General features: G+C 48.5%; 2 protein-coding genes and 1 long non-coding RNA gene across 3 annotated transcripts in view; all 3 read left to right on the top strand.

The window, feature by feature from the left end:
* Positions 1 to 15,060, top strand: part of LOC140400029 (uncharacterized) — a 50,242-nt gene that overhangs the window by 24,157 nt on the left and 11,025 nt on the right. The window lies entirely within an intron of this gene.
* Positions 51 to 512, top strand: LOC140400134 (histone H2B 7-like). The gene has a single exon (XM_072489608.1). The coding sequence runs from the start codon at positions 72 to 74 to the stop codon at positions 447 to 449; it is 378 nt and encodes a 125-aa protein (XP_072345709.1). The 5' UTR covers positions 51 to 71; the 3' UTR covers positions 450 to 512.
* LOC140400133 (histone H2B-like) lies at positions 1,328 to 1,734 on the top strand. Its single transcript, XM_072489607.1, has one exon. The coding sequence runs from the start codon at positions 1,348 to 1,350 to the stop codon at positions 1,732 to 1,734; it is 387 nt and encodes a 128-aa protein (XP_072345708.1). The 5' UTR covers positions 1,328 to 1,347.

Genomic DNA, 15,060 nt, shown 5'->3' with positions numbered 1-15,060 from the left:
GCGAGTTATTCTGGAAAAGAGCAGGTGTGTGGCAGTTCTCAGTTATTGTGTGTCTGCAGTTTGCTCTGACCATGGTTGAAGACAAGAAAGCTCCAGCTCCCAAGAAGGGCGCTAAGAAAACCCAGAAGAAGGTACCAGTGAAGGGCAACAAGAAGAGGAGACGAGCCAGGAAGGAGAGTTACTCCATCTACATCAACAAAGTGATGAAGCAGGTTCACCCCGACACCGGCATCTCCACCAAGGCCATGAGCATCATGAACTCCTTCGTCAACGATATTTTTGAGCGCATCGCGGGTGAGGCTTCCCGCCTGGCCCATTACAACAAGCGCAGCACCATCAGCTCCCGGGAGATCCAGACCGCCGTGCGCCTGCTGCTGCCCGGGGAACTGGCCAAGCACGCCGTGTCGGAAGGGACAAAGGCGGTGACCAAGTACACCAGCTCCAAGTAAAACTGTTCTCAAACTCATCAAAACCCAACGGCTCTTTTAAGAGCCACCCACAATTTCTGGAAAGCAGCCAAACCATCGTTTTAAAATTCTTATTAGATTATGAATAGCCAAATCGGTTCAAATAGTGTTTCACTGGAACATAACATCCTGGGTGATGTCCAGTTATCGCCCGGTCGATCTTCGTGCCTTGAAAATAAGTCTCCTCATTTAGTGACTGCTCGGTGTCCCTGTGTCTTTGGTTTCTGACTTGGTCATATTCGGTCCCTGTCGCTAGATTTGGAGAGACAATAGAACTTCAAAACCTCCCTTTCAATTTGTGTTCAGGTTTCCAAAAACCTCCCTTTCTCTTTCAGGCTTCCTCAATAATCGATCAGTTTATTGAGAGCACACCAGTGTTGTGGTGAAATTCCATTTCAATACTGACACGAGCTCCAAATTGCTCACTCCACTTTTAACACTGAAGTAGTCTACAATATGGAATATTTTTAATAAGGTTTGTAGTTGGCTGTAAATTAGACATTCTGTCTGCGGCTGAGAGCGTTTTAAACAGCAGCCAGATTAAACTCGATTGGACTCCAGATTGTAAAAATCTGTGGAGACAGTTTCGGATTAAATGCCCCTTTTATAAATCCGAAACATTTCCACAGATTCTCCCAGACATGCTGAGTTTATCCAGCATTTCTCTTCAATTCACATTTGCAGCATCCGCATTATTTTGCTTTAATTCATTTTAGGTTTGTTCTTTTAGAGAAAAACCGAAATCAGAAACTGACAGATAAAGGGAAACTGTAGATTACGGAGAAAGAATCCAACAATCTTATACTCAGTGATTTAGTCTCGTTTTTACGTTTAATCAGCGGTCGGAAGGGGTTTGCTTTATTTCTGGGTGATATTGACGATGGCTGACGAGAAGAAACCAACATCGAAACCAGCTTCCAAGAAGGGAGCCAAGAAAGTCATTAAGAAACCGGCAGTCAAGGGCGGCAAGAAGCGGCGAAAGTCGAGGAAGGAGAGTTACTCCATCTACATCTACAAAGTGATGAAGCAGGTTCACCCCGACACCGGCATCTCCTCCAAGGCCATGAGCATCATGAACTCGTTTGTCAACGATATTTTCGAGCGCATCGCGGGTGAGGCTTCCCGCCTGGCCCATTACAATAAGCGCAGAACCATCAGCTCCCGGGAGATCCAGACCGCCGTGCGCCTGCTGCTGCCCGGGGAACTGGCCAAGCACGCCGTGTCGGAAGGGACAAAGGCGGTGACCAAGTACACCAGCTCCAAGTAAAGCTGTTCTCAAACTCATCAAACCCGACGGCTCTTTTAAGAGCCACCCACAATTTCTGGAAAGCAGCCAAACTATCACATTTTAATTTACTGGTTTATTTCTATTATGAAAAGCCAGATCTGTTTTAATAGCGTTTCACTGGAACAACATCCTGTGTAATGCAGAGTTATCGTCCTGTCGATCTTTGTGTCTTGTCTATAAAGTCCCATCATTTAGTGACTGCTCGGTGACGCTTTGGCCTCTGACTCGTTCATACTCGGCGCTGTAGCTGGATTTGGAGAGAAGAGAAATCCAAAACCTCCCTTTGCATTTATGTTCGGGTTTACTCTCAATAATCGATCAGTTTATTTGGAGCACCCCGGTGGTGGGAAAACTCCATTTCAATACTGACACTAGCTCCAAACTGCTCACTCTACTTTTAACACTGAGGAAGCGGGAGCAGTCTACAATGGGAACAAATGTTATTGTTTGCAGATGGCTCTAAATTAGACACTGCCGACGGCTGAGAGCGTTTTAAACAGCAGCCGGATTAAACCTGTGGAGACGGCTAACGTTTCGGATCTAAACGTCCCTTCTACAGACCTTAAACGTTTCTCTCCACAGATTCTCCCAGATATGCTGAGTTTATCCAGCATTTTCTCATTAATTCACATTTGCAGCATCCGCATTATTTTGCTTTAATTTATTTTGGGTTTGTTCTGTTCGAGAGAAAACCCGAAATCAGAAACTGACAGATAAAGGGAAACTAGACTCGGGAAAGAGAGAGAATCCAACAATCTTATACTCAAAACACAAATGATTTATTCACATGTTTTACGGTCCATTCAATGTATCTCTTTTATCTTTTCGCGCTCTTTTAAGCTTTGAAATAAATATTCGGTTGGAATCTGAACATTTGGCGCCCAAACTTTCCGCCCTCAGCACCGTGGAGTCTCCTGATTGGTGCTTCAAACAGACATCTGATTGGTCAGTTTGTGCCAGGCTGCACAATGTTGTTCAGATAACCAATCAGCAATGTGTGCACCGCCATTCCTCCTGAAGCTATAAGAGAAGTGAATGTGGGCGGGTTTCCTCATTCTGTGGGAAAGTGTTTGTGAGATTGGGACAATGTCTGGAAGAGGAAAGACCGGCGGTAAAGCTCGGGCCAAGGCCAAGTCTCGCTCCTCCCGGGCTGGACTGCAGTTCCCGGTGGGTCGTGTTCACAGGCACCTGAGAAAGGGCAACTATGCCCAGCGTGTGGGGGCCGGAGCCCCGGTCTATCTGGCTGCTGTGCTCGAGTATCTGACCGCTGAAATCCTCGAGCTGGCCGGCAACGCGGCCCGGGACAACAAGAAGACCCGCATCATCCCCAGGCACCTGCAGCTGGCCGTCCGCAACGACGAAGAGCTCAACAAGTTGATGGGAGGGGTGACCATCGCTCAGGGCGGGGTGCTGCCTAATATCCAGGCCGTGCTGCTGCCCAAGAAAAGCAGCGCTGGCGCCGGCAAGAAGTGAAGCGACCATTCTTTAATCTAATAACACACAGGCTCTTTTCAGAGCCACTCACTTTATCTGAAAAAGAGCGAATTGTTTTGTGTCACTCAGTTTCTGTTCTGCTACTTAATGTGTAGATGTTTCTGCAATAACTATCTGTGTTAATGTATGTGACTCGTTTCTTACTCGGAGCCATGAGACGAGAGAAACTCCATTGCAATGAAGCGTTAATTGTAACTTGGAGGCATTGGAATCAGTAACAGGAGGTCGCAGCTTTTATTTGTCGATTGAGCGGCTCTGAACCAGCGCTGGGACCGGGAAGAATCCAATAACCCAAAGGCTCTTTCAGAGCCACCCACTCCCTCCGGACAAGGGTGACCTGTTGTCCATTCGCTTAATTCTCACTAAAGCTTCCGAATGCAGAGATACTGCCGATGATAATATTCTAAATTACCGCATCTCTACTGAGGGATTAGATGTTGAAGCTCTTTTCCTGACAGACTTGGTGGCTCTTAAAAGAGCCGTTGTTGTTGTTGGTGCTGAATCCGGGCTTTAGGCGCGTTCCCCGCGGATGCGGCGGGCCAGCTGGATGTCTTTGGGCATGATGGTGACTCGCTTGGCGTGGATGGCGCACAGGTTGGTGTCCTCAAAGAGCCCCACCAGGTAAGCCTCGCTGGCCTCCTGCAGGGCCATGACGGCGGAGCTCTGGAAGCGCAGGTCTGTCTTGAAGTCCTGAGCGATCTCTCGCACCAGGCGCTGGAAGGGCAGTTTGCGGATCAGCAGCTCGGTGGATTTCTGGTAGCGGCGGATCTCCCTCAGAGCAACAGTGCCGGGTCTGTAGCGATGGGGCTTCTTCACTCCGCCCGTGGCTGGAGCGCTCTTGCGGGCCGCTTTGGTAGCCAGCTGTTTGCGAGGAGCTTTGCCTCCGGTCGATTTGCGCGCTGTCTGCTTGGTCCTGGCCATGATGTGAAACTGGGGGAAACGCACACGCTGAGAATGCTGGCGCCGCTCTCTCGCTGCCTATTTAAGACATTATAGTGACCGCCCACTTCTCCTCATTGGATGCAGCCCGATCCCGTGGACAAGTTTGAAAAGAGCGATGAGCGGCAAGGATATCAGGGCCCTGATTGGTGGACCTGCAACTGACAAACCATCAATTTCAAAAAGCCCGCCAATTTCACAGGGACCAGGAACGGATATTCGAGAAAACTGAAAAACTCAATCTCAAGTTGTAAATATCAAAAACTTCTCAATGATTCCTGGTCCCATTTTTGTCTCAGATTCGACCCACTGCCTGAGCACCCGGATTAAATTCAGATTCACTCCCTGATTGTTCTACAACAGACTGGGATAAAGCTCGTATTGAGGGGCGGAATTCTGTCTCATTTTTATCTGATCAGCGATATCGGTTCTTTCAATGCAAAGAGCGATAGATATTAAAGAGAAAATTGGCTGATTCGTTCAGCGACTGTTCTGGGGGAGATGGATGGAGGAGGCGGTGTTTACAGATCAGTTATGTAAACCGAGCTTCTGATCAAATCCTGACGCTGAACATTCATCTCCGAAAGTAGATTAATAAAATCCAGCAGGTACAATTTCACATGGACAAGTAACGGATATTTGAGAAAATCAATCGCAAATTGGAAACATAAAAAACTTCTCGATGATTCCTGGTCCCTTTTTTGTCACATTCGATGCACAAAACTGTGCAGGTATTCATTCCCGCTCTCGTTACAATGTCAGTGTTCACTATGTGCGGTTACAGGTTTGACTTTGGAGAAAGGTTTTGTTTCGGACTGTACAGCACATCAATGTCGCCTTATAATGTGAAAAGAGAAATCAATGATAGGAAAGGAGTTCCTGTTATAACAGTACAAACTTTAACAAAATCGTGGTATCTCATTTATGACGCGTGAAACCAAGTCCTTACATTCCTTTATTATCCAGTCCGCCCCGACCTGACTGAGTCAGGGAGAGAGGCGGGGAGCGGACTGAGTGACAGACAGAGCAGTGAAATGTCTTTGATCATCCAGCTCCTCCTCCTGCCTGCTCCAACCCACATTTTATATTCCAAACAGAAGTGAAAAGAGGGCGCTGAACAACACGTACAAACTGCAACATCATACAGCAGCTTGTTAGAAACGCGGATCTATTAAATGCAGACTTGTCAGTAATATTCCCGCCTCAGTTCACTCCTTTCTAGAACCAGCCGAACTATCTGCTCCTATTTCAACTCCAGCTCCGATTCCACCCCCACAACTCCTCTCCCAGACGGGTTGGGAATTTTACTAACATCCCTTCCAGCTGATATAAAGTGTTTATGTTGTGAGGCGGGATTTCTCCGCCCTGTTACCTCTTTTACAGACTCCCCTGAATCTGTGAATAATGAAACTAACACAAACTGTGACTGTTCTCCCGGACACATCCCCGTTTAGGAAGAGGCAGCAACATCCCTGTGTTTTAGTGCAGAGTGGGGGGAGAGGCCCGGTGCAGAGCATGTCAGCGAGTGAGCGGCAATACGGGATTGACATTTCTGTCTGAAATCTGCTCCCAGCACCGGGACAGCGATTCATTGGTCAGGGGATCAGCTCTTTCCTGAGAGATGTGGGTGGCTCTGAGAAGAGCCTTTTGGTTCAGAGGTTTACAATTTGCTCGCCTTCTTTCACTTCTTTGCTGGTTTCTTAGCCGTTGCTGATTTGACTTTGGGCTTGGCCCTCGATTGGGTCGGATTTATTCTGCCCGTGGTCTTTTTCACAAGTGACTTTTTCTTCGGGGCTGCTTTCTTCGCGCTCTTTTTGGGAGTTGCCGCCTTCTTGGTTGCTGGTTTCTTGGGAGATTTCTTGGCTGCTGGTTTCTTGGGAGATTTCTTGGCTGCTGGTTTCTTGGGAGATTTCTTGGCTGCTGGTTTCTTGGGAGATTTCTTGGCTGCTGGTTTTTTGAGAGATTTCTTGGCTGCTGTTTTCTTCACTGAAGGTTTCTCGCCTGCTCCGGTCTTTCTCACTTTCCCCCCGGTTGTCTTCTTAACGATCTTGAAGGAGCCGGAGGCGCCCGTGCCCTTGACCTGAGCCAAGCTGCCGTTGTCCACACTCCTCCTGACACTTTGCTTGATCTGGGCCCCCCGTTTATCCACATCGACCCCTTTGCTCCGCAGCGCCTTCTTTATGGCCTGTAAGGAAATCCCCTTGCGATCGCCGCTTTCCGCCACAATCTGGAGGATCAGCTCGCCCAGCCCGGGACCTTCTTGTTTCTTCCGGGGAACCGCCTTCTGCTTCTTGACAGCCTTGACTGGGGCGGCTGGAGGAGCCGTTTCGGCGGCTGCACTATCGCTCATGTCCGAGACTCTGCACAAAATCTCTCCGTCAATGTGGGTGAGAAATGAAGCCTCTGGTGGCGGCACTGAGCAACTTAAAGGCAGCGAGCGGACGGGGCGGAGACAACCTGCTCTCAGCTCCAGGCTGCTGCTGCCTGTCTGTGTTTTTCTCTCGTCCCAAACTCTCCAATTCCACTCAAATTCCAGCTCCACAGTGTCCCAGGATAATTCCTTCCTGTCTCTCACACTCTCATGTTTGCTGTCGAAAAGGTTTCACGCGATTTGAAGACTCCATTTTGCAATTAAACCCGTTTTACTGATGCACTGTTCGCGCTCTCTCACCCGATCGCTCTCATTTTCCCAACCTTTCCACAGAAACCTGGAAAGCAGCATCGAAACTGCCCTGAAATCCAACTTGGAAAAGTAGGAGGGGAACAGGGGGATTGTTGGAATGAAAAATATTTCCATTTAGTCCCAGAGGGATTGGGAGATCTCCTGGTCAGAGCGGACACACAAACACAGTTGGTTTCTCCTGTTTGGTCCGCCCCTTTCACACACTCTCTCTTCCACAATATTCACATCCACACACAAGGTTTGGAAATGACATTTCCCAGGGCAGAATTCTCCCTCTTCTCAACAAACAAAGAAATGTACAGCACAGGAACAGGCCCTTCGGCCCTCCAAGCCCGTGCAGACCATGCTGCCCGACTAAACTACAATCTTCTACACTTCCTGGGTCCGTATCCTTCTATTCCCATCCTATTCATATATTTGTCAAGATGCCCCTTAAATGTCCCTATCGTCCCTGCTTCCACTACCTCCTCCGGTAGCGAGTTCCAGGCACCCACTGTGCTCTGTGTAAAAACACTTGCCTCGTACATCTACTCTAAACCTTGCCCCTCTCACCTTAAACCTATGCCCCCTAGTAATTAACCCCTCTACCCTGGGGAAAAGCCTCTGACTATCCACTCTGTCTATGCCCCTCATAATTTTGTATACCTCTATCAGGTCTCCCCTCAACCTCCTTCGTTCCAGTGAAAACAAACCGAGTTTATTCAATCGTTCCCCATAGCTAATGCCCTCCATACCAGGCAACATTCTGGTAAATCTCTTCTGCACCCTCTCTAAAGCCTCCACATCTTTCTGGTAGTGTGGCGACCAGAATTGAACACTATACTCCAAGTGTGGCCTAACTAAGGTTCTATACAGCTGCAACATGACTTGCCAATTCTTATACTCAATGCCCCGGCCAATGAAGGCAAGCATGCCGTATGCCTTCTTGACTACCTTCTCCACCTGTGTTGCCCCTTTCAATGACCTGTGGACCTGTACTCCTAGATCTCTTTGACTTTCAATACTCTTGAGGGTTCTACCATTCACTGTATATTCCCTACCTGCATTAGACCTTCCAAAATGCATTACCTCACATTTGTCCGGATTAAACTCCATCTGCCATCTCTCCGCCCAAGTCTCCAGACAATCTAAATCCTGCTGTATCCTCCGACAGTCCTCATCGCTATCCGCAATTCCACCAACGTTTGTGTCGTCTGCAAACTTACTAATCAGACCAGTTACATTTTCCTCCAAATCATTTATATATACTACAAAGAGCAAAGGTCCCAGCACTGATCCCTGTGGAACACCACTGGTCACAGCCCTCCAATTAGAAAAGCATCCCTCCATTGCTACTCTCTGCCTTATATGGCCTAGCCAGTTCTGTATCCACCTTGCCAGCTCACCCCTGATCCCGTGTGACTTCACCTTTTGTACTAGTCTACCATTAGGGACCTTGTCAAAGGCCTTACTGAAGTCCATATAGACAACATCTACTGCCCTACCTGCATCAATCATCTTAGTGACCTCCTCGAAAAACTCTATCAAGTTAGTGAGACACGACCTCCCCTTCACAAAACCGTGCTGCCTCTCACTAATACGTCCATTTGCTTCCAAATGGGAGTAGATCCTGTCTCGAAGAATTCTCTCCAGTAATTTCCCTACCACTGAAGTAAGGCTCACCGGCCTGTAGTTCCTGGGATTATCCTTGCTACCCTTCTTAAACAGAGGAACAACATTGTCTATTCTCAAGTCCTCCGGGACATCCCCTGAAGACAGCGAGGATCCAAAGATTTCTGTCAAGGCCTCAGCAATTTCCTCTCCAGCCTCCTTCAGTATTCTGGGGTAGATCCCATCAGGCCCTGGGGACTTACCTACCTTAATATTTTTTAAGACACCCAACACCTCGTCTTTTTGGATCACAATGTGACCCAGGCTACCTACACCCCCTTCTCCAGAACACTTGTTCCCAATCCGTGTCTTAATTACTGTTCAACTCTCTGAATTTTCTGCTCCCTATTTTCTGTTTACCTAAATACCCGGCAGCAGCCAGTCATATTTTAAAATCTAAATTCATTGATGACAAACCTCCCTTGAAGGTGAAAATACAATTGATCTCCTCTCTCTCAGTGGAGATTTTCCTGCTTGATGTGATCCTCCTGCACTGCCCGGTAACACTGAACCGCAAACTCAACAAGCAGGGACCCCCAGTTAACGAATAATCCCACCCCCTCTGAGAGTGGAGATTTTCACAGTGACACAGATTCTGACCATTCTGATCCAAACAGCAAATTTTAAAAATAAAGATGATCTGATAGACCAGGACTTCCTGTGTGGAGGAGGGACAGTGACCGTTTCACCCACAACACGGCAGCTGTGTTCACAGTGAGGGCCAGTGTTACAGGTGTTATCACTGTGTCCAGTGTTCACAATGACGGCCAGTGTTCCACGTGTTATCACTGTGTCCAGTGTTCACAGCGAGTGCCAGTGTTCCACGTGTTATCACTGTGTCCAGTGTTCACAGCGAGTGCCAGTGTTACACGTGTTATCACTGTGTCCAGTGTTCACAGTGAGGGCCAGTGTTACACGTGTTATCACTGTGTCCAGTGTTCACAGCGAGTGCCAGTGTTACACGTGTTATCACTGTGTCCAGTGTTCACAGCGAGGGTCAGTGTTACATGTGTTATCACTGTGTCCAGTGTTCACAGTGAGGGCCAGTGTTACACATGTTATCATTGTGTCCAGTGATCATAGTGAGGGCCAGTGTTACACGTGTTATCACTGCGTCCAGTGTTCACAGTGAGAGCCAGTGTTACATGTGTTATCACCATGTCCAGTGTTCACAGTGAGGGTCAGTGTTACACGTGTTATCACTGTGTCCAGTATTGACAGTGAGGGCCAGTGTTACACGTGTTATCACTGTGTCCACAACACACCGAATGACAGATTGAAAATGAGAGACAGAGAAAAATAGAGCGAGCGACATAGTAACGCAGCAATGTGGAGCGGGAGAGAGGGAGTGAGATACTCATATTGAAGTAGACAGATATTGAGGACAGAGACACATAAAGGAAACTAGAGAGAAACAGAGAGAGAGAGAACAATGGAACGAGTGGCACATAACACAGAGATGTAGAGCGGAAGAGAGGGAGTGAGATAATCATATTGAAGGAGAGAGACATTGAGACACTTAGACAGAGACAGAAAGGGAAGGAGAGAGAGACAGAGTGAGAGACAGAGAGAGAGAGACAGAGGGAGAGACAGAGAGAGGGACAGAGAGAGAGACACACAGGGAGACAAAGAGAGAGAGACACAGAGAGATAGAGAGTGCATAAGTCTGCAGCTCCTAATCGATGCGTGTATGTTTAATCTGAAGGGAAATAAAGTAAAGCGAAGATCCGGAACACATGGAACATGGACACAGAGGCTGATGAAAGATAATGGACAACCGTTTTCATCTCGGTTGGAACTTAACATTCATGCTCAATTATTTATCATGAAAACTTCTTAAAATTTGTGAACTGGAGTCATAAACATTAAATATATTCTCAACCTGACACAAAAGCAAATCAGTTTTCTATTAATCAAAAACCCCCAGCACAATCCAGCTCCATCACTGTGCCATAGACACTCTCGGTGCTTGATGAAGTTCATACTAATGTCATTGATGTAGCCCAGATGTTACAGATAAGAACATTCATAACTTAAGCAGAATGAAAAAGGTAGCTTCAGACATCTCATGCTTCAAGAAGAGACCTAAGCAATGACACACATTATAAGAAGTATGATTGGTAAACATGCAGACTTCTATATTAGACAAACTGAATAAGAATTTTAAAATCCAGCTTTGACAATATGTCATGGTGCCTGTTGCAGAGAAAGTGCAGTAAGCTGCTCAGAACAGGATGTCTGTTATTCAAGTGGAGACTGGAGAAGTTTACAACTGGAGCTGAATTCTTTGACAAGAGTATTAGATTTGTTCAGAGATTGTGTTGAGCATGGGAGCTCAATAAGGAAGCTTTTAATGTTTCCCCCCAGTACAATATGTCCCACACCAACACAAGGAGATACCGTGATACATTTGGTATTGAAATATTGAGTCAGATGTGCTTCATTTTCTAACGGAAAGAGTGGAATTCAATCAAAACTATCATAATATAATGGAATTATGTAAACTGGGAATGTGTAAAGCTGGGAATTTGGTACAACCAGAGGAGAGTGTAAAGCCAGGGGTGTAAGTGTGTTAATGAGGGGAGTGTGGAAAATGAGGTGATTGTGCAATATCGATGTCTGTAAACCTGGAGGCTGTAAAATCAGGGGTGTGTTTGAGTGGATTGTGACAAAGAAGGAAAACACAATGTGGGCATGTATAAATCAGTGGCGTTTAAATCCAGGAGTGTGTAAAATTAGTGTGAGTGTGGAGTGTGGGCATATCAAATAGTGTGTAAACCTGTGTGCATAAAAGTAGGTGAATGTGCAAAACAAGGTGAGTGTGGAAAGCCACACATAACAAATGAGTAGATAAAGCAGGTAGTGTGTCAGCCAGGGAAGTGTACGCACACAGGGGAGTGTATGGATCCAATGGAGTATACACTGTGTAAAGCAAGAAGTGTGCAAAACCAGTGGATGGTTTAAACCAGTTGAGTGTGTGAAATCAGGGGAGCGGCAAACCAGGGGAGTGTGGAAACCAGGGTGGTGTGTAACATCTTCGCTGTATCCAAACCCGTAGAGTGTGTAAATCAGGAGAGTGTGTAAACCAGGGTGTGTGTAAAATCTTTGCTGTATCCAAACCCATAGAGTGTGTAAACCAGGGGAGTGTGTAAACCAGGGTGTGTGTAAGATCTTTGCTGTATCCAAACCCATAGAGTGTGTAAACCAGGGGAGTGTGTAAACCAGGGTGTGTGTAAGATCTTTGCTGTATCCAAACTCATAGAGTGTGTAAATCAGGGGAGTGTGTAAATCAGGGGAGTGTGTAAATCAGGGAGGGTGTAAAACCAGTGGATTGTTTAAATCAGACGAGTGTGTGAAACCAGAGGAGAGCTAAAGCACGAGAGTGTGGAAACCTGGGGAATGTGTAATTAGGGCAGTGTGTAAATCAGGGGAGTGTGTAATACAGGGGAGTGTGTAAACAGGGCAGTGTGCAAACCGGGGGAGGGGGGTTGTAACCAAATAATGTGCAATTCGAGGCTGCGTATAAATCGGGCGAGTGTGTAAAAGATGGTGCTTGGGAAAACTGCTGTGAACCAGGAGAGTGAGCAAACCAGGAGAGTGAGTAAAACAGGGGAGTAAGTGAACCAGGAGAGTGAGTAAACCAGGAGAGTGAGTAAAACAGGGGAGTGAGTGAACCAGGAGAGTGAGTAAAACAGGGGAGTGAGTAAAACAGGGGAGTGAGTAAACCAGGAGAGTGAGTAAAACAGGGGAGTGAGTAAAACAGGGGAGTGAGTAAACCAGGGGAGTGAGTAAAACAGGGGAGTGAGTAAAACAGGGGAGCGAGTAAACCAGGAGAGCGAGTGAACCGGGAGAGTGAATTATCCAGAGGAGTGAGTGAACCAGGAGAGCGAGTGAACCAGGAGAGTGAATTATCCAGGGGAGTGAGTAAACCAGGGGAGTGAGTAAACCAGGGAAGCGAGTAAACCAGGGAAGCGAGTAAACCAGGAGAGCGAGTGAACCAGGAGAGTGAATTATCCAGGGGAGTGAGTAAACCAGGGGAGTGAGTAAACCAGGGGAGCGAGTAAACCAGGAGAGCGAGTGAACCAGGAGAGTGAATTATCCAGAGGAGTGAGTGAACCAGGAGAGTGAGTGAATCAGGAGAGTGAGTAAAACAGGGCAGTGAGTGAACCAGGGGAGTGAGTGAACCAGGAGAGTGAGTGCACCAGGAGAGTGAGTGAACCAGGGGAGTGAGTGAACCAGGGGAGTGAGTGAACCAGGGGAGTGAGTGAACCAGGGGAGTGAGTGAACCAGGAGAGTGAGTGAACCAGGAGAGTGATTGAACCAGGCGAGTGAGTGAACCAGGAGAGTGAGTGAACCAGGTGAGTGAGTGAACCAGGTGAGTGAGTGAACCAGGAGAGTGAGAGAACCAGGAGAGTGAGAGAACCAGGAGAGTGAGTGAACCAGGGGAGTGAGTGAACCAGGGGAGTGAGTGAACCAGGGGAGTGAGTGAACCAGGAGAGTGAGTGGACCAGGAGAGTGAGTGGACCAGGGGTGTGAGTGAACCAGGGGAGTGAGTGAACCAGGGGAGTGAGAGAACCAGGGGAGTGAGTGGACCAGGAGAGTGAGTAAACCAGGGGAGTGAGTGAACCAGGAGAGTGAGTGAACCAGGAGAGTGAGTGCAGCAGGAGAGTGAGTGAAGCAGGAGAGTGAGTGAAGCAGGAGAGTGAGTGAAGCAGGAGAGTGAGTGAACCAGGAGAGTGAGTGAACCAGGAGAGTGAGTGAACCCGGGGAGTGAGTAAACCAGGAGAGTGAGTGAGCCAGGAGAGTGAGCAAACCAGGGGAGTGAGTGAACCAGGAGAGTGAGTAAACCAGAGGAGTGAGTAAACCAGGGGAGTGAGTAAACCAGGGGAGTGAGTAAAGCAGGAGAGTGAGTAAACCAGGAGAGTGAGTAAACCAGGAGAGTGAGTGAAACAGGGGTGTGAGTGAAACAGGGGAGTGAGTGAACCAGGAGAGTGAGTGAACCAGGAGAGTGAGTGAACCAGGAGAGTGAGTGGACCAGGAGAGTGAGTGGACCAGGGGAGTGAGTAAACCAGGGGAGTGAGTAAACCAGGAGAGTGAGTAAACCAGGGGAGTGAGTAAACCAGGGGAGTGAGTAAACCAGGGGAGTGAGTAAACCAGCGGAGTGAGTAAACCTGGGGAGTGAGTAAACCAGGGGAGTGAGTGAACCAGGAGAGTGAGTGAACCAGGGGAGTGAGTGAACCAGGAGAGTGAGTGAACCAGGAGAGTGAGTGGACCAGGAGAGTGAGTGGACCAGGGGAGTGAGTAAACCAGGGGAGTGAGTAAACCAGGAGAGTGAGTAAACCAGGGGAGTGAGTAAACCAGGGGAGTGAGTAAACCAGGGGAGTGAGTAAACCAGCGGAGTGAGTAAACCTGGGGAGCGAGTAAACCAGGAGAGCGAGTGAACCAGGAGAGTTAATTATCCAGGGGAGTGAGTGAACCAGGGGAGTGAGTGAACCAGGGGAGTGAGTGAACCAGGGGAGCGAGTAAACCAGGAGAGCGAGTAAACCAGGGGAGTGAACCAGGGGAGTGAATGAACCAGGGGACTGAGTGAACCAGGGGAGTGAGTGAACCAGGAGAGTGAGTAAACCGGGAGAGTGAGTGCAGCAGGAGGGTGAGTGAACCAGGAGAGTGAGTGAAGCAGGAGAGTGAGTGAAGCAGGAGAGTGAGTGAACCAGGGGAGTGAGTGAACCAGGAGAGTGAGTGAACCCGGAGAGTGAGTGAATCAGGAGAGTGAGTGAACCAGGGGAGTGAGTGAACCAGGAGAGTGAGTGAACCAGGACAGTGAGTGAACCAGGGGAGTGAGTGAACCAGGGGAGTGAGTGAACCAGGGGAGTGAGTGAACCAGGAGAGTGAGTGAACCAGGAGAGTGAGTGAACCAGGAGAGTGAGTGAACCAGGGGAGTGAGTGAACCAGGAGAGTGAGTGAACCAGGGGAGTGAGTGAACCAGGAGAGTGAGTGAACCAGGGGAGTGAGTAAACCAGGAGGGTGAGTGAACCAGGGCAGCGAGTGAACCAGGGGAGTGAGTGAACCAGGGTGGTGAGTGAACCAGGGGGGTGAGTGAACCAGGAGGGTGAGTGGACCAGGGCAGCGAGTGAACCAGGGGAGTGAGTGAACCGGGGGAGTGAGTGAACCGGGGGAGTGAGTGAACCAGGGGGGTGAGTGAACCAGGGGGGTGAGTGAACCAGGGGGGGTGAGTGAACCAGGGGGGTGAGTGAACCAGGAGGGTGAGTGAACCAGGGCCGTGAGTGAACCAGGGTCGTGAGTGAACCGGGGGAGTGAGTGAACCGGGGGAGTGAGTGAACCGGGGGAGTGAGTGAACCGGGGGAGTGAGTGAACCGGGGGATGTGCAGGTTAGATGGATTGGCGATGCTGAATTACCGCTTTGTATCCAAGGGTGTGTAGATTACGTAGGGATACAGATTTATGGTGGTCGGGTGGGGAGTGGTTCTAGGTGGGCTGCTCTTTCTGAGTGTCGGTGCAGACTCGATGGGCCAGATTGC

The sequence above is a fragment of the Scyliorhinus torazame genome, chromosome 24 (genome assembly GCF_047496885.1).
Source record: "Scyliorhinus torazame isolate Kashiwa2021f chromosome 24, sScyTor2.1, whole genome shotgun sequence".
In the NCBI taxonomy this organism is placed as follows: domain Eukaryota; kingdom Metazoa; phylum Chordata; class Chondrichthyes; order Carcharhiniformes; family Scyliorhinidae; genus Scyliorhinus; species Scyliorhinus torazame.
Note: the sequence above shows the minus strand (reverse complement) of the source record. Positions and strands in the feature narration are given on the sequence as shown.

Coding starts and splice junctions, on each gene's coding strand:
- LOC140400133 (XM_072489607.1), top strand. CDS start 1,348: ATGGCTGACGAGAAGAAACCAACATCGAAACCAGCTTCCAAGAAGGGA.
- LOC140400134 (XM_072489608.1), top strand. CDS start 72: ATGGTTGAAGACAAGAAAGCTCCAGCTCCCAAGAAGGGCGCTAAGAAA.